The 26,678-nt window shown below is 41.5% G+C and overlaps 1 protein-coding gene across 1 annotated transcript in view; it reads left to right on the top strand.

Annotated features, from left to right (window-relative positions):
* The window catches only part of GRM3 (glutamate metabotropic receptor 3), a 105,259-nt gene that overhangs the window by 48,641 nt on the left and 29,940 nt on the right, over positions 1-26,678 (top strand). Inside the window, 3 exon segments of the mRNA XM_065634378.1 lie at positions 12,209-12,307; positions 12,309-12,812; positions 24,364-25,219. Coding sequence (XP_065490450.1) covers positions 12,209-12,307; positions 12,309-12,812; positions 24,364-25,219 — 1,459 coding nt within the window.

The raw sequence follows: 26,678 nt of genomic DNA, 5'->3' as shown, positions 1-26,678 counted from the left end.
GTTTGAGAAAGTATTTTCCAAGGACTTTTTATGAAGAAGGAGCTTAGTGGTCAAAATGTGTCTCTTTGAACAGTGTTTACCAATTAGTGTGCTTCATCTAAAAAGTAAAGAACTAATAGATACCCTTTCATCTTGCCTTCTATAAGATATGGTCATATGTAAGAACAGAGGACAAAGTTTGCACAGGTTTAGAAAGAAGTGAATCTCCTAAATTCACTAGGAATTGTTGAGATTATTCATGTTGGTCCTTCCTCTGCTCTATCATCATGTCTGAGGTTTGGCACCACTGAGCAGCTCCTCACAAGGAGAAGTGTCACAGACATGTGGTGTTCTTTGTCTTACAACTCAGCTGGGTCCTTCATCGGCCACCAGGAACACTGGTGCAGAACACTAGTACTGTTCAAAAGACTTTCAATAGGTCCTGTGTCTTTCCTTGCCTTCATCAGCATGGAATTCCCCCCTCGTGCTATCAGACCATGAAGAATTCTGGCAGAGGTGTTGAGGATCAAGCCGAGTGGATTCAGTGAATTCAGTTCTGTGGCTGATGAGATGGCTGAAATGCCATTTACTGTCAGCACAGAGAAGAATAAAGCCAAAGCCAGCATTAGAGAAAGCTGTTTCCAGCACTATGCTGAGCAAAAGGTGCCAGGCCACAGGTGGCAAGGTGCCTGGGGTGTCCTGGGGCAATCGGTGATGGCAGCCACGGCGGGCCATCAAACTGTGGCTTTATGCAGAACGCTGTTGCACCTCTTCTTTCATAATTTGTGCTAAGTGCCTCTCTAAATTTTGAGTTAATCTGTTGTTGCCATAGCGATAGCCATTTAGAGCAAGAGAAGGCAGTGAGCGTGTTGGGGATGTGACGTTCTGACTGTTCACATAAAAATATATATATATATGCGTGTATGTATGCTGCTGTGGAGCTGCATGAAAGGAGCCAAACAAACAGCTTACACCAGATCTGAGGGGTGGACAGATGTGGAAAAACAAGCAGCTTGCTGCAGGCTGGAGGTGTTTGTTCCAGGATGCACCTTCCCCTACAAAGACCTGAGTCCAAAATATGAAAAAGCCTGAGCGGTGACAGCCCACTTTCTACAACTACCTGAAAGGAGGTTGTAGCAAGGAGGGATTGGTCTCTTCTCCCAAGTAACAAGTGATAGGATGAGAGGAAAAAGCCTCAAGTTGTGCCATGGGAGATTTAGATTGGATATTAGGGAAAATTTCTTCATGGAAAGTGTTGTCAAGCTCTGGAACAGGCTGCCCGGGGAAGTGATGGAGTCACCATCCCAGGAGGTGTTTAAAAGATGTGGATGTGGTGCTTGGAGACATGGTTTAGTAGTGGACTTGGTAAAACTAGGTTAATGGCCAGACTCGGTTACCTTAAAGGTCTTTTCCAGCCTAAAAGATTCTATGATTCTGTGACTTATATGTGGTTTCACACCAGTAGAAGACACTCCCTTGGTCAGGATGAGGCATGTTTGTTACTGCCTTTGTGGGATATATCTTTGCAGAAACAGGAAAAAGCGGCTTTCACAGGTTTATTTTTCTTACAAATAACTCTTACTGCTAGCTCTTTAATGGAAAACACTTTTCAGCAATCTACTCACAGTGTACATACTGGTTTATTTGCCAGGGCACAGGCTCTCAAAAAGTCAATAAATAAAGCAGTATTGTATTACCTCATTTCAGGTCCTCTTCTAAGATTTTTCTGCACATCTAACACTGATATTTCTGGTGGTCACAGCAAGACAGAGTCAGAACTCCTTGGCTTTATTCCTTGCTTTATGATACCACTGTGTGAGGTGAGAAAATGGTATGAGCTTAAATACCTACAGTTAGGACAAGATCCTGCCCACATACCTGAGACTATTTCCCTGGGGACTTTGGCAGAGTTTAATCTTCCTCTGACTAAACTTTGCTAATAAGTGAAATTAGGTGTCGCCTTAATCGGTAAATGCAGGCAGTGCCTGAAATTAAGTGTTTTGGGAATTTCCAGCCTGAGAGTGAGTTTAGGTCCCCAGAGCACTAACTGATGCAGAAGAGCAGGCAGTTTGCATCACTGGCTGGGACCAGAATTCTGTCAAAGTCCCGAATTGGACTGATTGTAAATGGCCTTTTTGAAGTCCATAAATTCACAGCAGGGCATCCAAGTTTGAAATATGTAGCCATAAACTTACCGTGGCACACTTTGTCTGTCTGTGAGCCCAGATGGGGTCATGGATCAGAATTAAACATTACTGGCTTCCTTTAAGAATACGCAATTTAAGGTTTGAAAATAATTTTAGGCCCAAAAGAGAGAACTACATGTGAGTATTTTCTAAGTATGGCTTGATTCTCAGGAAATAGTAACTGTCAGATCCCGTCTCTTGTCTGTGATATTACCTATTTCTAAGGGCAAGCCAAAAGAATGGCACGTCTGGGAGATGCAGGATATTGTTTCCATCAAGCTCCCAGTGGTACTTTCTGGCAGATGCAAGGCAGTCTCGCACCTTTCTTTGCTGACTGGAAAGAAAAAAACGCAAAGAGGATCTCTAAGTCAGCAAAAACTTATAGGTTTCTGTAGTTTGCTGATTTAAAAAGGCTGCAAATCAAGTTCAGTATAATTTTTAGAACAATCCAGTTCCTGTAGATAGCTGAGGGCAGCTTTTGTTTTCAGTAAACTTCTGTGACATTTGTGATTAAAACTATAAAGGCAGTAAGCACAATTCACAATCAATTATGTTTTATTAATGTTTTTTTAATACATGCCACAGCCCAGTAATCATGAAGCTGTTCAATAGAGTTGTTCTAAAATCAGCTAATAGGAGGATGTAATTTGCAGCCGTCTCTGCTCACTTAAAAAACACTTGCTCCGTTAATTGTGATTTCACACTCTGCTGAATGCTGTAGCCTGGAGGTAACATTCATGTGATGGAAGAGTTACCAGTCTGGGCTCTGGTGGGGGGGAAATGAAGGATCCTTTCGAGAGAGGCTGCTGTTGTTAAATTTTTTATCTTTTTATATTTAAAAAAAAAAAAAAAGAAAAAGCACCTCAGCAGGTAAAAGATACAATCCACTGCTACACTGCTAAATAATTATTTCCTGAACCATCTTTCCTTGTCTTGATCCTTCTACTGCTTTGTGGTGTTATCAAGAACATAAAAACACATGTGACCGGTAGGTGAGACCCTGTTCGTGTAATTAGGCACCTACCTTGATCTCATATTGTAGATACTGGCTGAATTAGTCTGCCTACAGCAAGTGTCTAAGTTTTAATTAGAAAGTATGTTGTGCCTTTGAAGGTCTCCAGAGACACCTTATGTCTTTCTTAAGCCAGAATGGTCAGGAGACTCTCCTGGGAAAGGTCAAAGGTGCCTATAAAGGTGACGTATGTTATGCATGTAAGTTGGGCAGATTGAGTCGCATCAGTAAATGGTCAGTGGTGATGAGACAGAGTTCAGCACTGAACAGCCGTGGGCAAGGCAAGAGCTCTTGCTCTCAAGCACTTCCAGGGCATGTGTCAGAGGGATAAACATTTCCTCGTTTGACAAACGATAGGATACATCTTCACGTGGAAAATTCCCAGCTGAGTGTTTTATGCTGCTGTGATGAGCTGGGAGTTACAGCTCAGATCAGGCAGGGGTGGGATCGTCAACTAAGGCTTTTACTTGACTTAAGTAATGGGGGGACAACAGGGATTCATGGAGGCGCCTTTGCCCACTGTTGGCTGTCACCTTTACTATTTCAGGAAAGTTTCTCCCATCATGATCAGTGATGTGGAAGGCACTGAGCCAGATATTAATGCCACTATGTAGGGCTCCAGGTCAAGATTATGTCCCATTAGAAGAGACTAGATGACAGCAGAAGTCATCCCACGCACAGACGGAGAAGAGAAAGGGTGCACAATCAGCTGCTTTGCAAGGCCTGTATGATCCCAAGGCTGGCCGTGCTGGCAGCCAGGCTGTGTCTCAACAGAAGCAATAATGAGAAAGGACTCTGTGCCCTCCACAGATGCAGTGGCTCAGCCATATTTTGGTCCTGTTGCCGCAACGTGAGGGAAATGTCTTGGCAGAGGCGCGGTGGGCATGAAATCTGGCAGCTCGCACAGATGCCATTCAGCAGGAGCCAAAAATGCACGAGGCGGAGCATCTCCACTGGAACATGGACAGAAGCTCACCGAGAGATCTGGGCCCAAGAAAAACCCTGCAGATGTTACATAGTGCTGAAAAGTGATTATGAGCACAAGACAGAAATTAGTTCTGTGAGGGCAGAAAACAATAGATGCTCAAGAATCAAGTAAGAGGGAAAGGTTAAATACTTGTCCAAAGACTAAATGCACAGATACTCGTCGTGGGGGCTATGCTTAGTTGGATGTTAACTTCACTTACAGCTTCACTTGCATTAAGCACAAGTGTTAAAGCTTCTCTGAGCTAAAAGTTTCATGCCAGGATGTGGTGCTGAAAATGCCACAGTTCACTTCAGGCAGGACAAGTCTACGTTTATGCCATTACCTCACTCAAACAGCCTTTGACATTGCTGACCTTAGCATGGCGATGGCGTGCCTGCACCACCTGGCAGGAATAATTGCTGTGACATCCGCAGGTCACAGAAGGCAGCTGCTCCTTTGTCCTCAAAGTCTTTATACTCCCACTTTTCCTTTTCCATGGCTTTCTGGGACCACACAGGGAGGCTGAGACTAAAGTCGGCTAACACACAATCAATAAGCAGACAGCACTTGTCTGTTCGTTGCTGTCTCTGCTGGTGTGCTTTCAGCTGCCGCCAATGCCTGGAAGAAATAAGCAGATGGATAAAAAGCAGTAGGGTTCAGCTCAATCCAAAAAAGACAGAAGGGAAGATGGTGGGATTTTCAAAGGTCTAACCCTGCATTACATCAAGATCATTACACCACAAATTGTCCAGATGGTGCAAAGCCTCAGGCTCATGGCTGGACTTCTCAATACACTTGAATATACTTATTGTCAAAGTACGGAAGAAAGTCTAACGAGTTAGGAGTCTGCATGGCCTGACCCAGGTCTCCAGCTCTGGTGGTCTGCTCATTGCAGCTCCCTCTCCTGAGACCAAACTCACTATAGAAGGACTCACCCAGTGCCAAATGTACTCTTTTAATTTAAGGAGTAGTAGAGAGCCATATTTTCACGCCACATTAATGTCCAGTAATCTCCAGGGGCGCCCTATTCCTCACTGGGCTAAATTAATAGCTCTTGGTCTAACCTACAGAGTCCTTTAACATCTAGAAAATTCAAGAGTATCACGTCAGAGACATCTGTTTTCCTGTGTGATTAATATTTTAAATTCTGTTTTCGAAACAGGATGAATATATCATAGATCTCTGAGGAAAGGACTAGGCATCTGTTGTATGTTGACACTGTAGAAAACATAAAGCATCATTTGTTGATGCTAACACAGTACAAACAGTAATGCAGTACTCTGAGTTTTGTTCTTCTCATTCTGAAGTAACAGAACGTAAGTCTTTATATTAAGAGGAATGGTCTCCTTCTACACCTACATATTATCTCTTGCTTCATATGTCATTCTTTATATTGAAATTGTCTTTAAATTTTTAGGGCTTTTCAAACTATTCTACAATATGCTAGGCCCGGGATGAACTATGTTTGTACTCTCATGCTGCTGGCAATGGTAATTGTATGAATTAATGTTTTTCGTGTATGAATTTCTGAGTTGAAATTAAGGCCACAAAATCACCTAGCTGTAAAGCCATTCTTGACATTTTTCCCAAGGAAATTAAAAAAAAAAAAAAAAATTCTGAGATACAATAGCCAGGAATTGAAATTGAAAGCGCTTTGATTCGTTTTCAGCAAATTTATGTGCCAGTGCCTGAAAATCATTTCATGAAGGAAATCTCTCCATTTCCACGGAAAAAAATGTACTTGTTTACCTCACCACATTTTCTGTAACTTTTTCCTGTTTCTTGTCTTTTTTTTTTTTAACTTCTTGATTTAAGCTATCAGATTTCAGCCAGCCAAAATCAGAATGTGAGCAATTCGTGTACCTGGCACATATCTGTCACTGTAAAGCTTGGGTTCCTTTACAAATATGCCTATTCCAGAGGTGACAGCATCTCTAATTATAATTGGTAAGGGGACTCAAGCTTGTCCATCACTTTTTTCTGATAAGGTGAGACACCTTATCTTTCAGTGCAGTTCTCATCAGGCGTTAAGGTCAAGTTCTGGCAGAGCACATATAAGTGTGCCAAATGTGTTGGATAAGCAATGCTGCTGTGCAAGTTACCCATGATCTCTGGGAGAAAGAAATCATGTCATTTAACTTGTTGTGTCAGTCTTGAAAGATGTGCCGGAATTTTGAGCCAAAATTGGAATTGTTTTAGAGATGTGCTTCCCCAGGATAAGATTTGTAGGGCACAGCAAGGGCTCAGGGAAAGATACAGCTCTGATGAGGTGTCCTTGGAGACAGAAGTATTGATGGAACTATTAACTTCCATGTTGTAATGTAGCACAGGTGTGGGGAACCTCCCTTGTGACCTTCCACTGAGAACACGTCTCCTCCAAAGGAAGTTTGCTAAGGGTGGTAGATGACATCAAGTTGACATATGGCTTCAGGCACCACAGTATCACATTATAGTCCTGAATAACGCAGTAAAAATCAATGAATACCAAGAGGGAGCCACCCACAACAAAGCTATGCATAATCTTCTCCAGCACCCACGTCAGCTCTCATTGCACCCTCTCTCAGGAAGCTGGGTAAACAGATGAGCCCTGCAAAATTCATCACAGAGGCAACAAATGTGGAGTAATTTAGGATATAGCACCTGGTAGGGATGAGGCAAAAACCCTCCAGAATTTTATCCCAGTCATGTAAATCGTCCCATTTGCTAGTTAATGGAGTTGAAAAATAGCTAGGAGATGTGGGGTGCCTCAGCTCTCAATAAAGTTTCCCATTCCATCCTTTTAAGGGGAAAATTGGAAAGTCTACAATGGTTGGATAGACTGTCAATGCCAACCATTGATGCTGATATGGTGGAAGGTGTCAGCAAAATTGTCATTGATGTATGAACAATCAAACTCAACATACAAGTCATCCACCCAAATGAAAGACTTAACTGCACTTCTTTTTGGAGTTTAACACCTAGAAAAATAGACTGAAGACACTTAGCCTAATAGGAATTCACCCCTGAATTGATAGCACAGGTGGAGTTACTCTGTGAACTGAAAACAGAAAGCCTGAAGAAGACCAGAGCTGTCATGTGAATATAGCCCTGGAAGAAAGCCATGAAAGACAGATTTATTTTTGGAGATTACATCAATGGCATATTGACCGTTGAAAACCCAGACATCCTCTTTCTCATTCTAGTTGCTTTCACAGAAACAAGAATATGCATGTCCTTAGTAAACAGGCAAACTTGCACCAGGAAATACTGGATTTGTGCAATCAACTTTTTACAGGCACAGAAATAGTCCACCAAAGCAGATTATTGAGACCAAGAGGCAAGGCTATTTTCAACAAGAGCAGCATAGCTGCCATTTAACTCAAGTGAGTTGCTTTTACTGTGGGAAGTGCTGACAGTGTCCCCCAAGAGCAGATGTAGCTCTTCCCTGTGGACCTTTCCTGGTGGGAAGAGAAGGGGCTATGGTTTGGCAAGTGAAGGCGTTCCATAACCCAAGTGCTTCTGGATGAAGTTCACACAGGGAAGCGCTGACAGAAACCTCCCAATCCAGACATGGAAACCTTTCACCTTCTGCCTATTTCCGGTTATTTTTCATTTTAATATTTGGATCACTTCTATGCCTAGGCTCTATCTATTTCCACCAGGGATTCAAAGCCTACAGGGCTGTAGTGTGCATACTTTTAATATTAACAAAGCACCTAGAAAAATTTAACCCCACCTGTAGCTGGACTTAAAGCATTAAATACAAATGAAAAATGAGAGAACTGCAGTTTGATCAACAGGTACTTATTTTTGAAAAGTCCCAGAAACATGCTTTTAGTACTAGAAGAGGGTACTGCAAACCTAAATTTACGTGGTCAGTATAGTGAAATCACTTTTGGTAGGAAACGTCAAATCTCAACTCTGGGCTGCTCACTTCACCATGGTTAATGGGAAGAGTATGGGCTGTATCAGCCTGGAATAGGTACAAAATGTTTGTATTTATAGTTGTGAGTTATGCAAGCTGCAAAGAAAGCATGTGGGTGGTGCACAGAGAGAACAGGAGAAAAACTGAGTTGTTAGTCCATCTTTGTGAGTTGTTTTAAAATAACGTCCCTTCTTCACATCAAGCCATCTGTTCAGTGTCACCATAGTGACAATGCTCACCAGCCACTCAAATCTGCGTTGCAACTCCCTTTAGGAGTCCCACCACTGAGAAGATGTTGCTCCTGGAAGCATCCGTCCCTCAGAACCCAAAGGGAAAACCTCCCCTGACAAACCAGCCTCTGCATTAATACCTCCGCTCATGACCTGTGCACAGCACCCATGTTCTTTGGCAGGACCCTGCAACATGCAATGTGCTCTATGGGCAGCAGCACAGAGGCTGCTGAGTCTGCAAAAGGAGAGAAGCACATTTGATACCCAAACCTCTGTTCTTGGTAACTATCTCCCATTTATAAACAAAGGATTTGAACTCGTAAGATAGGATAATTGTGTTTTCCTGAAAAGCAGGACTCTGCATGTGTGGCGTTTCCCTATAGTTTCAAAGTCTCCGGTGAAAAGCTCAGAGCTTCACAGGAATTGCCAAGTGGCGAGGCTAAGGTGACTGTTGTGGGCAGGTGTCCCTCACCCATGAGTACCCCTTACCAAGCAGTGTGTCCTCAGATAGAGCAGAATCATGGGGCTGAGTTATCTGTGTTCTCCAACCCAGGTGGGTTTCCCACCGTATCCTCCATTCTTAATTCCGGACACCCTAAGATTGGTGCTCTCAACATGAAGCCGCAAGGAAGAAACAGAGAAATGGTCATGCCTCTTCCAAATCTTCTCCTTCCCTTATCACTCCTTGACTTCTGCTGAGACTGATCCTCCTCCATTGCATGACTGATTTTGGTTTCCCTCATCAGGGCCACTGTAACAAGCTTAAGTGGTAAAATATAGAAATCCTTTGCACTCTTTGCAGGGAAAAGCTGTTCTCTACATAGTATCATTAATTTTACATATATCATTTTTACGTACAAACTCAAAAAGATTTTTCGGTACCTTTCTGGGATTTATTGCTGATGTATCAGAGACACATAGAGCCCTGAGACACGGACGTGATGCAAGGTGGATGGTGACACCCTTTGCAGCAACCAGCTCCTAAGAAGGAGTCAGGGGGATGAGAACAACCTGCTTACTGTTTAGGGTAAATCCATTATAGCTCTAGGCATGTCCCAGACAGGTTTTAGAAAACCTTATAGAGGACCCTCATTACCAGCGTATTCTTTTGCAAAGTTAGTTGTTCTTGGTAGTGTCAAAGGGCTGTTAAAAACAGGCTGATTTTAATATGACCTTATAAAAGACTCACATAAAAGCCAGAAGGAGCAATGGGAATCAAAAGAGGTTTGTTGTTAAGATATCAGAGGAGCACTGGAAAAGATTAAAGTTTGACTCTTGGCTGTGCTGATGACCTTAGGTAAGTCATTTAGGAGCAGGCTTGTAAGAGAGATCAGCTTGCTTAGGAAGTATTTCAGAGTCAGTGCCTCCACGGGTACAAGGAGGTGCAGGGCACAGTTGAAAGCATGTTATTTAATTCCTAAGGGGAAGCAGACACCTTTTCAAAGTTTGATAGTGATTATGAGTGCTGAGCAAATAAAAATCTGAACTTAGACTCTTCTAAGAATCTCATTTCATCTTTCTGTGCCTCTTTGTTCAGGAGTGTAAAACAGGGAAAATAAATATTTTGCCAGTGTTGTAAGGATAAGTATAAGAATATTTGCTGAGATACAGCAGTAATACAAGCTACAGAAGTAAATAAAATGGATATGGCATTTAAAAAAATCCTGGTTTTTATCCAAATGGTGGATTAGTGACAAGAACAATGGAAGTCTGTCCTACTGAATTATTAACCACACAACTCTTTATGTGACAAATTCCACCTTTTTGTCTGATCATTATTTGCAATGAGATAGCATCACCATTTTATATCACTGTGTACACTTGAACAATATTTGATAAATTATAGTACAAAGTCTGACACAGAAAGTACTGCTGAATACAGTTACTTTATTAATCTTCCTAAAATTACCAGAAGATATATTTTCTAGACCTGGTTAATAAACCAGAGGTGATCACCAAAGTAGCTTACTTATAGATCACTGAGGGACGATGAAGCTTGTTTTTCCATTGACATATCACTTCTGAATGGAAAATTCTGCTGAGACAGCCCACAGCTCAGACTACACACATTAGTAGGATTGCAGAGAAGGACCTTTAACGGTGTGTCTGACACATTACTGATTTATGAGAGAACAATGTTGGACTAAACATGAATAAAAAGCTATGCTTTCACACAATTTGGTATAGCAACATTGAAATTGTACCAGGATAAACAACTGCCTTGCAATAAGTGTGCTCATCCATCATTCAGTGTTAAATCTTAATTTTTGCTTATTCCAATTTCTTTGTGTTAAGTATTTCTAAATTATAAATAACCCTGCAACTCTAATAACAACATATACTCTGTTAAGGAAAAGGTAAGCACAGAAATAAATTGTTAAAGTGATCTATTTAAAAATTACCATACTTGATTTATCTGAGGATTTGGAGATCAAGGCAGCTACTTCATCATATTTGAAGATATATTGACAAGGAGTCTATGGACAAATCCTGCCTCTATGTAGCATAAGTAGACTTTGTCTATGCATATTTAGTTACAAAATTATTACAACATTATCTTTATTTTAGGGCTTGATTTTTCTCCTGTTAATGTCATTGGCAAACTGTCTTGACCTTAGTGAGAGTAAAATAATATCCTGTGCTAACTACATACATCACTGCTCTGTTCTCCCCTTGATCTGAGCACTGAACTGTGATTAATATTAAAGAGAGCAAGTTCAGCCATAAGTATTTTCATGTCCTAAGCAAGCAGCAAGTGTGAGACTCTTCCTTGTCATGTCTTGTCTTTTTATCTTTCATGTCTCTCTCTCTCTCTCTCTCTTTTTGTTTTGTTTTACCTTAATTTGCTTGTAAGATAATCTTTTATGGCTTAAGGAAGGGTAGTTTTGTGATAAAGACATTTGATGGAGAGCTAGGTTCAATTTCCTGGCCTTCTCCATAACTACCTTTGGTGGGTCACTTACGAAAGCGCCTTGCAGAATTACAGTGCTAATAATCACACGGACCATGGACAACTTTCTGCTGGTGATGCCAACCAACATGAAATGGCCAAAACACTGTGACCACATTGAAACTCTTTATTGGGAATGGTCTCTGGTCTCTGCTCATCCATGAACCATGCCCAGATACTGTTTAGAAGAGCATTAGTTGACCTGAGTCAAAACCATCCCAGGGAGCATGTTAGCAGTTGAATGGTGTGACATGGACTCGATTGATGTTCTATTACACACACATCCTTCAGTTCCCAATGGGCAAAACAGGGCTTCTCCTGTATTTCAAACATTTGTCACAGCCCAAAAATAGAAGTAAATCCCCTAGGGGTTTCTCCCATCCTCTCGTTTCTTGCACCAGGTGAGCAGGCACTAGGAAGGCACGGCGAGTAAACTTCAGCAAGAGACTTTGGATCTGAAAGCCAAATGCTGCATTCAGCAAAAACCAACAGCAAGGAGGTAACACTGTGATAGTGCTATAGCTGAAGGAGTAGTAAGCAGAGTGCAATCGACAAAAACAGAAACAAAACAAAACAAAAAATTATTGAGGGAAAGGTGGAAGTAGCTGGAGACCCAGTGAATGAGGATACATATGACTTTAAGTCCAGAAGAGAGAGAGGATGGAATAAGAGAGGATGGTATGAGAAAGATGTCAGAAGTGGTCTCTGTCCTTGTAAAATGTAAAACATTGTTGAGCAGTGGTTGGCATCATATATATCACCTCATATGCCTGTGGTCTTTGTGCATCGCTGTCACAGTGGATGCTTAGTCTGCCATCAGTTATGGAGCAAATGGAATAAGGTTCTTTATGAGAACACAAGACAAAGGTATTTCTCACTATCTGTGTTATCCAACGATACCTTAACACTGCTGGAGTGTTTTATCGATAAAAGCTCACATCTCCTGTTGCCTTTTCTAATTCCTTCCATCTTTTCTTTAGAGGTCCAGTGGAAATACTTGTTGGCTTGTTCTTTGCTGGCTTGTGGGAGAGCATTTCAAAATTGGAAATGGATCAGAAGGACTGAAAAGCACTTTTGCTCCCACCAATGTTTCTCAGAGCTGCTAAAACAGGACCAGTGAAGATGTTCACCAGACTCCAAGTCCTTGCTCTAGCTTTGTTTTCCAAAGGAGTTTTCCTTTCCCTAAGTGACCACAACTTTGTAAGGAAGGAAATTAAGATAGAAGGAGACCTGGTCTTAGGTGGCTTATTTCCAATCAACGAAAAAGGCACCGGGATAGAAGAATGTGGGAGAATCAATGAAGATCGAGGCATCCAGCGCTTGGAGGCCATGCTGTTTGCCATTGATGAAATCAACAGAGACAATTACTTGCTGCCAGGAATTAAGCTTGGAGTTCATATCTTGGACACATGCTCCAGGGATACTTATGCCTTAGAACAGTCTTTGGAGTTCGTCAGGGCATCTTTGACTAAAGTGGATGAAACAGAGTATATGTGCCCAGATGGCTCATATGCCATTCAAGAGAATTTACCATTACTCATTGCAGGAGTCATCGGTGGCTCCTATAGCAGCGTCTCCATACAGGTAAGTCACAGGAACCCCATCAGGTGAGAATCTTTCATCTGCAATTCCTGTGAGAGAACCCCTGCTTGCATAAGTTTGTCAATAAAGCAGGTCTTAGCTTAATCACTTTACCCCAGGAGTCAATCTAGCATATAATTTTAACTTACTTTATATTAGTTTGATTCATTCTCTAGAAATTTTTCTGTAGTTTAAACCTCTGGCAGCTCTCCACTTACTCCAGTTATGGTGTATCCTGAGGGCATCTGAAGTTTCCAAAAGTCTTAGCATTTATTTTGAACTTTGGATTTCATGAGACTTTTTACAACTCTAAGTTCAGACCTCTGTTTTCACATCAATAACAAATTATACCATCTATATTTCAGAATATATGTATGCCTGTCGTGCTGCGTGTACATAACATTTGTCATTTAACTCCAGAGATTTAAAATGAAAGTAGAAATCCTCATTTTACTTCCAGGCTGAAATAAAGTAAAAACTGCATACTAGATGGCATACTAGCCAGAAGCTTAAATTATCCCTGACCAAACAATTGCAAGATTTTAGTGTCTAATTAGGCACACTGAATTCAATCAAAATTATTCTGCTGACTTTAGTGAGCGAGGTCTCAAGTATCCCATGCACTGAATACAATTTCTGAATGGATTCTAAATTTGAAGTCATTCCTTTTGTTTCCATATATAGTTCATATTAAGACAGTTTTGGCCAGGAAATGTTGCCAGGCAGAGTGCAGTGTCAGCACTGTCAGAGGTCCAGCACAGAAAATAGATGCCCTCAGTATACCTTGCTCCCTCTTTCTGCCACTTTGTAACTGCAGCTTTTGGTTTTACGATATTGATCCCAAATAGGCTCTCAGTAGAGTGTTGGAGAGTATTTAATGGCTTGCAATGGTGTAAAGTTGCAGGTGGTTAAATGCTCTATATATCCTTCCAGTTAGGGTTGTATTGCATGCTTGGTTTCAGTTGCAAGGGGACAGACGTAATATTGATTCCTTTTGATCTTGGTTTCCTATTTTTTATAAATCAGTGCAAAAACTTTAAATCTTTGGCTTTTTCTTTTTTCCGTTACATGAATATGAAGACCAATGGCAGTCCAGCCTCAGAAGTTCCTGAGTCTCACTGTCAGTGTGCACTATCCGTGAGCAAAAATGCCCCCTAGCTTCACTTAAGCTGCCAAATCTATATATATCTCATTGGTCTGCGTTAAATTACAGAAGCCAGTCTACATCGCTCATAATCACAAGTGAGTGGTGTCTTAAACCCAGATTCAGGTAGGCTGAGAACGTGCATCTAGTATTTACTAATGGTCAGCTGTAGGTTTCCAAAGGCACCAAGCCTTGACAGTGCTGCACTGCTATTTCCAGACTAAGTACAGGTCCTAGTTACTACATGAGTTTCAAAGGAGAAAAATGTTCTTCTGTACTGTAGAACACCCCAGCGGGGACAGAAAGCTGTCCAAGCTTCATTTACCTGTTTCATCAACAGGCCAAGGGTTCATCCAGTGCTCATTTCAGTCAGAATTACATTGGGGAACTGACTTCTGCTCTTGTCAAGGCATTAAATCCTGTCAGGTTGGGAGCATACATGAGCACAAAAGAAGCATTTCAACTAATTAAATTTTATTCCCTTTTGTGTTGCAGTGTGTGGCTTCTCTGTGTATTCATAACAGGACATACCTAAGCAAATGGTTACCCATATCACAGGAGAATAGTTTCTGCAGAGCAGAACCTCAGCCATCCCTCATACTAGGAGTGGTTTTGTCCCACTGTAGACCGCGTAGCATGGCAGGGATGTATCCCTCACCAGCTACATGGATCTAATCACTTGGAGCACAAAAATCAAGTTCCAGGGTTGGAAAAGAGACATCTGAAGAGGAGAAACTATAGCTACAAAACCTCAAGCAACACAAATTGTTAAGGAAATCATTATTCATTGTCTCTTCCAACCAGACAAAGGGTACAGTAAGTGAAAGTAGCAAATAGCAGGTTGCTGTGGATGTTAAAATCTAAATGAGTTCAGGAAGTGATTAGAAAAAATAAGGAAATTCTGTATAGATACCACCTCCTGCTCAGCAGTTTCCAGAGCTGCAAGTATCTCAAGGCCAGTAAATATTTTGAAACATCTTATGCTTGCCCTGTGCCACTGGTGGAGAGGTGGCAGTTGTCTTGCTGCACCTTTGGTCCAGCCGTGTGCGGTCAGTCTCTTTCTCAGATCACCCTAAATGTAAGTGTGTCCAAAGGATATGAAGTAGCCTAAAAAACACATCCATAAAAGTAGTTACAGCCAAGGAAACGGTACAGGTATTTCCTTCCTTCCCAGAAACACTGAGGCAGGCATGTCACGTTCCTAAAACAACCTGGGGCTTCTCGCACTACATCTGTCAATCTGTCCCTTTGAAGCCACTCTCTGGTGACTCTCACTCTCTGTGAGGCAGCAGATCAGATGCAGTAGGCACTGAATACACACAGTTTATACCAATGCTTCAAACTGCAAAAGCTTGGGTTTGGAGCAGCTGTCAGATGGAAATCAGAGGTCCTTACAAGAGACTTTCTTATTCAGTACACGTGACAAGTGGCAATATAGCTGTATGCATATCTGTATGCTGCCCAATTTTCAAAATTTATGAGGGATGATGAAACAATGGTCATATCTAATATTACTCTATACTTGATCCAGCTTCCCTATAGTTGCCAATAGCTGTTCAAATGTAAGACTTTTTTTACACAGTTCTTCAGAAAAACTAAGAAATAGGTTCACAAATCATTCAATGTGTATGGGACACTTTCCAGATAAAAAAGAAGTATTCAGTTGGTTACTTTCCCTTGAAATAGATTGAGTTGCCCTTCCTTCAGTCTTTCTTTCTAGCCTTGCTCCAGATTTCAAGCTATCTAGAAAAGATTTAATTAAGGCATTCACTCTTTCTGCTCATCTTGTTTAGGTAGCCAGTCATGACTTCTGTTTCAAAGACAATCCCTGTCAAGAATAATAGACATTGCAGGCTCAAACCTGAAGATGTAAGGACTTCAAAGCATTGAAGCCACAAAATTTAATGCCATGCCAGACTGCCAAATTTCAGAGACCTGTACACCTGTACAGAGCAGCAACTGGAATTGCGCCACTACTGAATGTCAAACCACTTCAGCAGGCGTGTGTGCAAGGCTGAGCATCCCCATTCCCTGCGCTTCCAAACAGCACTCGGAGTGCTGGGTGCTTCCAGATGTAACCCTGTCAAGCACTTCTCTTTTGCCTGAGAGCTGTAAACATCATCAAGTCCACAGTGCAGTTTCTTAGTCTTAAAATAAACCATACTGAGCTCTTCAGGCAAATTATTTCTGCTTTTTCCTTTTTTTTTTTTTTTCCTCCTGTGAATTTGCTGTTGTATTTCAATACCTTTTCTTCCTCCTCCTTTCACCCTCCCTCTCCAGATTTTTGTCTGGACAGCTGTCTGCCAAATCACTTCATGATGCTCCTGCTGTCAGATTTCTGCTTCTTTCATTATCCTTCCACCAAGGAAAAAAGAATTTGCTGGTAAATCAGCAACTAACACCTTCCCCACTGAGTCAGTATGCGCGATAGGCACTTTTTGCAGAGACTAAAAACAACAAGAGAATGCAGAATGCTTAATTATTTTCTGGTCAGACTAAGCTATTATCATTAATGATGATCCGGATAATTAGTTTTTAGATGTTGTGTTTAAATTAGCAGAAAGCCCAATCTGCACAACATTTGATCTCCCAAAACTCAAGCCAGGATTCTCAGTCAATGGAAGAGCTCATGTAAAAAAAGCTGGGTTTATGACATAAAATTTTGGCCTCAGCTGAATCTAGAACTGGAAGATGAATTCTCCAAAGCTTGGAGGACTTTATTTTGGGTTTATGGCTTTTCATGTGAGCCAGATTGTTCATTTTCTCCTTGTTTACAATAGAAATTTCAAACATATTTTCCTTTAAGGTGTTCAATTAATTGTAAAAAGTATAAGAAAAATGCACTGTTCATTTTCACAGAGGAGCACCTGCATAGCTAATCCAAACACCATGTTTAAAATACTTAGGTTAGCTCTGTCAAGAGTACGGATATGTAAGCAGGAGAACAACTATTCAAGTGCTAGATTTGTTCCTTTTTTGGTTTTGGTTTTGTTTTGTTTGGGGATTTTTTAGGGGTTTTTTTGTTGTGTTTGTTTGTTTTTTTTTTTTTTCTGAAAACTGGACCTATCTTCCAAAAAGGAAAATCAGGGTCCACTCCCTGCAGTCAATTCTTAGAAATAGTAAGACATTCCCTCAGGCGGGCTGGGCTTTGCATTTCCATATCCACTATATTTATGTTGATGTAGGGCTTTAGCCCTGTTTATGCTACCAGCCCGTAAAACCTCCAGATCACAGTGATGAAAGTTACTCCCAAGTTATAGCCTCATCCAGAAAAAAATGGCAGAATAGAAACCAGTACTCAGCTGTCTTCTCTTGAGCTTCTTGTTCTGTCTCAAGTAAACCACAGCAAAACCACGGGAAGGTTTAAAGATACATTACTGCTATCACAAAAGCTAAGGTCTCTCTCTTAACTGAGTGACCATGTGGCATGAAATTCAGAATATTTACTCATTTAGTGGCAATATATTCCTAGCTGTCATTTCTCCTTAGTCACACCAGTCTGCCAAGGGCTCATGGAGCCTGAAAGATAATTACCTCCATCTCCTTCCTCCAAGGATAAACCAGCTTCTAACCACAGTCTTAACAATAGCTTGTGACTTCCATAACCACTGACAATAGTGCAAAATCCTTAGAAGAGCTACATTAAAAAAAAAAAAGCACATTAAAAAAAAAAAAAGAAAAACAAACACAAAAAAACCCACCATAACATGAGTCTCTGTCCCCCTGTGCATGGACCCAAAGGGGATATGGGCAGGAGAAATGTGCAGGGGCTGCAGGAGTTCACCATGGACCACAGACCACGTACATCATTTGTGCTGTGCTTGTAGAGAAGCTTTGCATTCAACTGTGCAACAACAGCCTCTGGTGATTTTGTGCTTGTAAAACTAAGATCCTTATTAAAAGATCTGTTCTGTGAGATGGGCCACCTGCCACTAGCATTTAAGCTACACATGCACTTGCTGACTTCCTGGTGCCTTCTTTAAACTCTTTCCCTCTTTTATCTTTGTTTTTTCTCTCCTTCCACTACCTCTCAGCCAGATCCTTGCTTTTTGTTCCTCTCTTTTTTTCTATTCCACATTAAGAAATTGAACAGCCACTCACTTGAGATTTTCAAAGTGCCCAATCAGCACTGGACATGTCTTTCTTAGAGATTTCAAAAGCAGGTGTCTCCCTCTGGTTGGCTTTTTTGAAAATCTCAAGGTAAACCATTCCTTTGCAGGATTTTTGATTTAGGTTTGGAATATTTTTTTTCCTTTGCTGTGAGCATTTTTTTCTTTTGCCAATGGGACATGATATGATTTTACAGGGATAGATAAGTAACCTGTGAGATCACAGGTAAGAAGGAAGGAGCCCTGCCATGTTACAAGTGGGGAAGGATGTAACTACAAGAGAAAGCAAACAAGAATAGGAACTAGTCAGGGACATCTTGACATCACCCACACTCATTCTGTCCCTTCTGACTAGGACTTATGCATCAGTTAATGAGTCTCAAATAACTGTATTTATTGATGGCTCTTTTAACTGCAGAAGCCATTTCATGCTTTTAGAACCATCAACTCCAGTTTTAGTCCCTTTCCTCATCACGTGTAAATGTGACATGAGCCAGTTACAGTCAGATTTACCAAGTCTCAGAGAAGAGTTGCGCTCCTCACATGTAGAGCAAGGTCTCCTGCACAGATCTCAGTGTGCCGACTGGGTGCTTAGCTTGCTTCACTTCAGCGGTTAATGATGTACGGAGGCAGAGTTCATATGCAACAGCTCACTGTCCTATCCCCTGCAGGAAAAAAAAAGAAAAAAAGATTTCCAAACAATTCCTCTATCCAAGTACAATATTTCTCTACATGTCCTTCTTGGTTTATATTTCATTACACAGGACATGCATATAAAAAGAGATTCCTGGGTCCTCCACAGAAATCCTAGATGTTATTCTGACAGTATTCCCTGTTTCTGATGTTCATTTCTCAGACACAATTATTTCACTCCTCAAACACTGCTTCTCTGGATGTGACAGCTATTGAGTCCACTGCAAATATTTAGCTATATTTTTCTAGCTTGATTGCCAACATTTTCATGAGAAGAGCAAGACAGAAAACTCTGTTGCCTTCTCCCCTCCCCTTGCTAATGAAAATGCCAGACTTTTTCATTTGTTTTGTAATGAATCAGGTTTTTTTCCAGTCTTACCCATTGGAAGAAATTTTGTTAAAGAAGAACACTCACTAATTAGTAAGCAACCCTCTTAAGACCAAAGAGAGACAAAGCTGATAGGAATGATATTTATACTTATAGATATCTCAAGAGTGGGTGTCAAGAGGATGGACCAGACTCTTTTCAGTGGTGCTCAACGATAGGATGAGGGGCAATGGGCCCAGACTGAAGCACAGGAGGTTCCATCTGAATATGAGGAGAAACTTCTTTCCTTTGAGGTGCCAGAGCCCTGGACCAGGCTGCCCAGAGAGGTTGTGGAGTCTCCTTCTCTGGAGACATTCAAACCCACCTGGACACATTCCTGTGCGATCTGCTCTGGTGAACCTGCTTTAGCAGGTGGGTTGGACTGGATGATCTCCAGAGGTCCCTTCCAACCCCAACCGTTCTGTGATTCTGTGATTATAAATTGAAAGAAGGGATGTTCTAACTTGACATGAAATGTAAATGCCAGGAGGTGGGAGCATGGGGAGGGTGTGCGGGTCAGTGGAGGCAGTTGAGTAGAGAGGTATTCTCCTTTAGTCTTTGCATTAGGTTTATACCCCCCACTTACCATACACCTACACTGCTTTAAGAAGCAATGTTTCTTTCCTGACTTTCTAAAATGACACTTTCTGCCAAAATTTTGGTAAAATATTTTTAGATTTAAGAAAAAATAAAAATTCAAATAAGAAAAGAAAGTATTTGTTGGAACAAATGTTTTAGCTGCAGTTCTGCCCTAATAATAATTAAAAGCCCACAGTGAAGATTACCATTATCTAGGAACTAGATAGAACATACACTGGCAGCGGTGCACGTTTCTTCAAAGCAAAATCTCAGCTCCTGTGCTATAGCCATGATTTAGACATTAGGAAATCCTTGGATCATGGCTTTGCCATGGTCTTGCTGTGGGAATCTGGACAAGCAACTTATCCTCAGGAACAGAAAGACTTTTTCAGGAGACCAAAGGTAGCATCTGAATCTCTGTTAGGACAGATTGCAGTTCAGAGACATGGGGATTTCTCTAGTTTTGCAACAGACCCAAAACTCTCTCACCTCAACCCCATTCTAAGTCTAATTTACTGTCTGTTCAAAACAGCCGCAGGAGCTCTTGCCTGTCTCAAAGGAGCTCTGTGAATTTAGATTCATTAAGCAGTGTTAAGTGCCATGAGATTCTCACGTGGTATAATTTAAGAAGTGCAGAGAACACTGTCATACAAGGGGTCTCCTCTGTCCAACACATGTGTGATACACATTTGTATATTGTGTTGAAGAGAGCTTACCTGTTCCAACACTTTTGAGATTTCTGTTTTCCAAAGCGTTTCCTGCGCTCCCCAGCGCTGTACACATCCAGACAATCCATGTAACATCCTCTGGGCTGTTAAGAAGGGAAATTTTAAACAAAAACATCAGAATAAATCCTACTGCCAACAAAGAAAGCCCTACGGAGGACAGACAAAATGCTTGATGGGATTCAATAAATCCATATATGAGTTTCTGAGATATACAGGTGTTACCTACCTGATCCCATCTATCATCGGCACTCCTGAACAGCCAGAAGTATATTCGGAATTCACATGTTGGATAACTGTACCTAATTCACTGCTCCTTGCAGAAAGGTATTAGGAAGTCATTTTCAGTGTTACAAACTAGATTGGCAATTTCCCACAAGTATTTTTACTGTCCCTGATGCACAGAGAAGCAGAAGTGACAGATGTGGCTCCAATGCCATGAGAGGAACATCGGTCTCCTCTGGCACTGTCCTGGCCACACCATTTGCAGGATTTGCTGGTTCCCAATGGAGGGACGTGGCTCACATCGGACTTTTCTGCCATGCTCAGGTTGGGCAGCTCCTTATGAATCACTCACCTTCCTAGCAGGTGGATGAGAGTCAGGATTTCTTGGGAAGTGGATGCTTTAGCACAGGACAGAGGCTACAGTAATAAACCCAGCAGCGCAAGAGCAGATAAAGTTTTCCCATCATAGTGAAAACTGACTGTGTCAACATGCTTTGTTCGCAGCAAGCTGTGCAAAGCAGTTGTTTTAGGTTGCAGATGCAGAACATCAGGCCTGATTTTCAAAGGTGCTAAGCATCTGCAAAACCCACTGGTTTTGACAGCATAAAAAACCAGGCTACTACTGCTACTTAAGTGCCAACATATGGATTTCAGGCTCTAATTGCAGACACCAGGGCTTGATTAAATTGCTGCCTGGAGCTTTGCCGAGATAGATTATTTCACTTAGCAAAAGCTGGATCTGCACTGTGATTTTGAAGCTATCGCAGACATTCCAAGGTAGCATGGGGCTGTAGAGGTGTAGGTATCCCTCAGGTGGTTCAACCTCAGTGCACGTAACTCAGATTCACATTGCTCTGTCTTCTACTGTGCTCAGCCACTGCAGAATAGACATAACCTGAGATATCAGCTCCTCTCCAGAACATGCACCCTTATCTTGTTGCTCGTTTAATCAGGATCTGATTTCAGAATCAGAGGTTCAGATCAGCATGGAAATGGCTGGAAAATGGGACCATTCTGAAACTGGCTGCATCAGCTAATAGCCTAAGACCTGATCTCTTTTGAAATATTTGTCCCTAAAACCAAGTTGTTACAGTATTCCAGAAAATTCTCGACTTCAGAATTTCCAGAAGAGTGTCCTAATCTGAATTAATAACACATACAACTTCACTGACCTCCATGATCAGTAGCAGCTCTGATGGACGACTGGGTCACTACTCTCTATTATTAATCAGACTTTCTCATTTTTTCTCAGTTTTGGGCTAGGAAAATCTACCATCTGGACAATTTTGCAGTGAAGAGCATTACAGTAAACAGCATTGTCACTGGAAAGCTTTCTTCTCCCCACAGCACAAGAAGCAGAATCTCTGGCAGTTTGCAGGGACCCTAGAAGTACAGTGACCTCCAAGGCTCAGGGCCACCTTGTAAAACAAGGGTGTAGTTCTGTTTCCCTGCATATGGATACTTTTGCTGCTTAGACTAAAATAAAAAATAAAAGATAAAGAAAAAAGTTTAAAATAAAAAAGTAATTTTAAAATAGTTGTTACATTTGTTCAGAGTATCCTTCTGTAAGCTGAAGGCTTGACTACATACTGAATAGCACTGCTTTAGCTAGAAAATGGACTTTTTTAGCCAATATGATGAGGGAATGCAGAATGATTAGTGAGCATATCCTTATTATGGTTTAGCTCAAATAAAATAATTCCTGCTAGAATAAACTGAGACAAGAATAGCAATTCCAGCCCACACAGTTCTGCAACAAATGTTCCAGAATAGCTACACTGAGGACATTCTTATTACCAAGTCAAAGTGGCTTTTTGCATGAGGATGTGTGAACCAAACCATGTGGATATGTGGGTATGTAATCAAAAGTTACAAAGCCACAGTGGCTCAATAATGCTCAAAGCATCCATTGCACCTTGGTGACAAAACAAGCCTCTCAGCCCATCTCCTTTCTTTAAAGTTGATCGCTTAAATCACCACGGTGGAAATTAAATCCCACATTTCCAGTATAAGGCAGTTTCATGCGTATTACCACCTAGCAGGGTGGTTAAGGAGGTTTCGGTTGTTTCCTGAACCACAGTAACTTGTTCAGCCACAGCACTTCCCAGCCATGTACCTACACCCACAGGCAAAATTACAGAGCGTTAGCCAAAGATCGCTGCCAGGATACTCCTTCCAAGAAGTGTAGAAGAGGTTTTATTTTGTTTTAAACTAAAATAAACCACTTCTAGCGGTTTATTTTATCAAAGCATTCTTCAGCTCCCCAGATACAGCTGAGATGCCAGAGCATCCCACCTGCTCTTCACTGGTGCCCCAGAAGGACAAGAGGAAAAGGGCGTCCTGGAGTCCCCTGTTCCAGGTGGCCCAGGGGGTTATGAAGGGCACTGCACAATGTGGTTTGGCAGCAGAGTCTGGCCCAGACAAGAGATTACACCAGTTTACAGTGAGACACTGAGCCACAGCAGGACACTGGTCCAATGTCTGAATTACAGAAAAGATAGAATCTAAATCTATAATATCACAAGTGATATGGGTTGCCGAAAATCAATAAAATTCTTTTGGCTTTTTTTTACCAGACTGCCTGTTTTGTTACCGATGTCTGAGCCTTCAAAATTTGCTTTGTTCCATGATGGTTTTTTTCAAAACAGTTCTTTTCCTTTGATTTCTCACATACATAGTCTGTGGTCAGAGAAGCATTTGGGGAAAATGTGAAAAAATTCATTGGGCAATTTTTAATGAATTTCCCTTCAGAATCTCAAGCACAGTATTGCTTTTCAAATGGTTTTGTCAGGCTGCACCCCAGGATCAGCTTTAAATTAAATTTAATGGACACAACTTCCACTCACCAAGAGCAGAACTCCAAAGTCTTCCCTTTGTCATTTAAGAATCAATCACAGGAAAAAAAAAATGTCGTTACCTTTCTTCATTTATTTCCTGATGTAATCAGGAGCTACACTTCTATGAGAGTGACAGAGTAGATTTGGGAATATTTAAGCATTGGATGTAGCAATATATGGATAAAAAAGAAAAATAAAAACCACAAGACTTTGAACCACACACAGGAAAGGCAAATAGAGATTATTAAAAGGTCAATACAACATTTTGCAGCACTTGAGGAGTACTGACATGCAACAAATATGCCATATCAGGAGGACTGCCGTCAGAACAGCTAAGAAAAAAGAGTTTAAAAGAGAAAAAAGTAGGAGAGATAGGGAGTGTTTCAACAAGTGGGATCAGAAAGTTCTGTAAAACAGAACATGTACATGTATATCTGTGATACTTGCATAAAAGAAAAATGTATGTCTTAGTAGTGTATTTGGCTATCAAATACAATGAGTCTTGGAGAAGATGAATCATACTGAACAGGAAAGGCATGCAGATCCTTGGATCTTAGTAAGGAACACAGGCTGAAACTGAAGTATACTGGCCATTTGTGTCAAACTCTCTGTTGGTTTAAACAGACTCAGCTCAACAGAAATAAAAGGTTCATTATAGTCCCAGTAGGGCTCTGGGAATTAACTGGGCAGCAGAATAGCTATTCTGCACCTACACAGTGCAGTGGTCTCACTGAAATATGTTATCAACACCCTTAATTTGTGATTGTCATAATATCTCTTGTTAAAAAACACTGTTTATGCTTTTCTCTAGATTTTTCTGTTCGGTGTTATAAATAGCACCCTTTAAAAATCTGTGTTCTCCCCCTTCACTCTAGGTGGCAAATTTGCTCAGACTCTTCCAAATCCCCCAGATAAGCTATGCCTCCACCAGTGCCAAGCTGAGTGACAAATCCCGCTATGACTATTTCGCACGGACAGTGCCCCCTGACTTCTACCAAGCGAAAGCCATGGCTGAAATCTTACGGTACTTCAATTGGACTTACGTGTCAACAGTTGCTTCAGAAGGGGACTACGGGGAGACAGGGATCGAAGCGTTCGAGCAGGAAGCTCGCCTCCGCAACATCTGCATCGCCACCTCCGAGAAGGTGGGCCGGTCCAACATCAGGAAGTCCTATGATGGTGTGATCAGAGAGTTGCTCCAGAAACCCAACGCCAGAGTGGTGGTGCTCTTCATGCGAAGTGATGACTCTCGGGAGCTCATCGCAGCTGCCAACCGCTTCAACGTTTCCTTTACCTGGATTGCCAGTGATGGATGGGGAGCACAAGAGAGTATTGTCAAGGGCAATGAGCACATAGCTTCTGGGGCAATAACCTTGGAACTTGCTTCCCACCCAGTTAAAGAGTTTGACAGGTATTTCCAAAGCCTCAGCCCTTACAATAACAGACGTAACCCCTGGTTCAAGGACTTCTGGGAGCAAAAATTCCAGTGTAACCTCCAGAACCGAAAACCACATAAAAAGGCTTGTGACAAGCACTTCACCATCAATAGTTCTAACTACGAGCAAGAATCCAAGATCATGTTTGTTGTGAATGCTGTGTATGCGATGGCCCATGCCTTGCACAAAATGCAGCGGACTCTGTGTCCAAATACTACCAAACTCTGTGATGCCATGAAGCATCTGGATGGCAGGAAGCTGTACAAAGATTACCTCCTGAAAGTAAACTTTACAGGTAATAACATCTCTTTTGGTATATGCAGAATGTCACTGTAGTTAATGAAATGTTTGTCAGTCACAGTAAGAGCCAGATGAACTCTCAGCAGCACTTATTATCAAAGTTCAACCAGGGTGGTACCCAGGTCACAGGAAGGCAGAAGGAAGCAGAGGGACAGGGAGAGTGGTGAAAAACCTAAAAAAAACCCAAGCTTAATGCTCCTCCTGTTTCTAACAGAAGGAAGAGGTGAAGGTGGCAACAGCTGTTCTTGGAAATGTTACCTTCCATCCTCTAAACTCCCACACACCAACTTCCATTTCATTCACAGCCAGTTTGGCTTCAGCTGGGCATATCTGGAGGCCAATGGTGATTTCACCACCTGCTACACTAGGCAACTGTCTGCTATGCCTGTGCTAAGACTTGGCCTTCTCTTCCTCATTTTTTTATGAATTTACATAATAGCAGGACCCTGGTTAATGGCTAATACCCTTGCAATAGTAAAGCAATTATTCCTCTTAAAGAACCAGATCAGTATAAAATATTTAAATAATTTGGGATAGTGCCAGTATTTATGGTACAGATCTTTAGGCTTTATAACAGTATAAAAAGCTGTATTAAACATATGCAGGAGGCTTGTGGAGAGAGAGTGGATGATCTGGCACTGATATAAACAAACTTCATGGGCACTGGCTCGCAGCACAGGGCATGTGTGTGTTTTTGCCATCACATATGGCTGAGCTTAGGTTTGTTATTAATGTTACACCACAGCAAGGCTAAACAGATCTACAGGGGAAACAAAGTGTAGAGCACTATGTCTTTTTGTTGTTACATGTCTAGATTTCTGAAGCATCTAGGTTGAACTTGCATTTCTATGTATTATTAAACTGATATTCTCAGTTGACTGAGTTGATAGTAAGGAAACGTCATGCTGTGTTTTGTATGAGAACTAGCTCCAAGAGGAGCTGAACGATAAATATGTGTATGATACAAAATGCTCAGTCCCAAGAGACTCTCAATAATGGTACAACATTAATAACACTGGGAACTGTGTAAAACTGTCAGACTGGAGCTTGATTTTTTCCCTTCTTTGGAGGTCTTCTCAGCATTTGATCCCGACCATCTCTAGGTACTACTGACCACATCCCTAGAGCTTCTCTTACTCCCAGTAGGCTGTGGCTGCTGTAGCCAAGAACCACACTTTCTTGGGTCCATGTAGACACACATTGCAGTGCACGCTGCAGAGCTCTCCAGGACCCCCGGTCTCCCAGCATCCTGCTAGCTGACCTGTTCAGACCACATCAGGGCTTCCTGCAGCCCACGTGCCTGGATTGCTTTACCATGGAAATCAAGGAGGGGCAGACGGGACTAGTCACATCCTACATCTTAATTCATCCTCCAGGAGGTGATTCAGGAGGACTCAGGCACTTGGGCATGTTCTGGTAATATAGACTCAGTCATAACAAAAAAATAATTCTCT

Source organism: Caloenas nicobarica, chromosome 1 (assembly GCF_036013445.1).
Source record: "Caloenas nicobarica isolate bCalNic1 chromosome 1, bCalNic1.hap1, whole genome shotgun sequence".
NCBI classification, from domain to species: Eukaryota; Metazoa; Chordata; class Aves; order Columbiformes; family Columbidae; genus Caloenas; species Caloenas nicobarica.
Note: the sequence above shows the minus strand (reverse complement) of the source record. Positions and strands in the feature narration are given on the sequence as shown.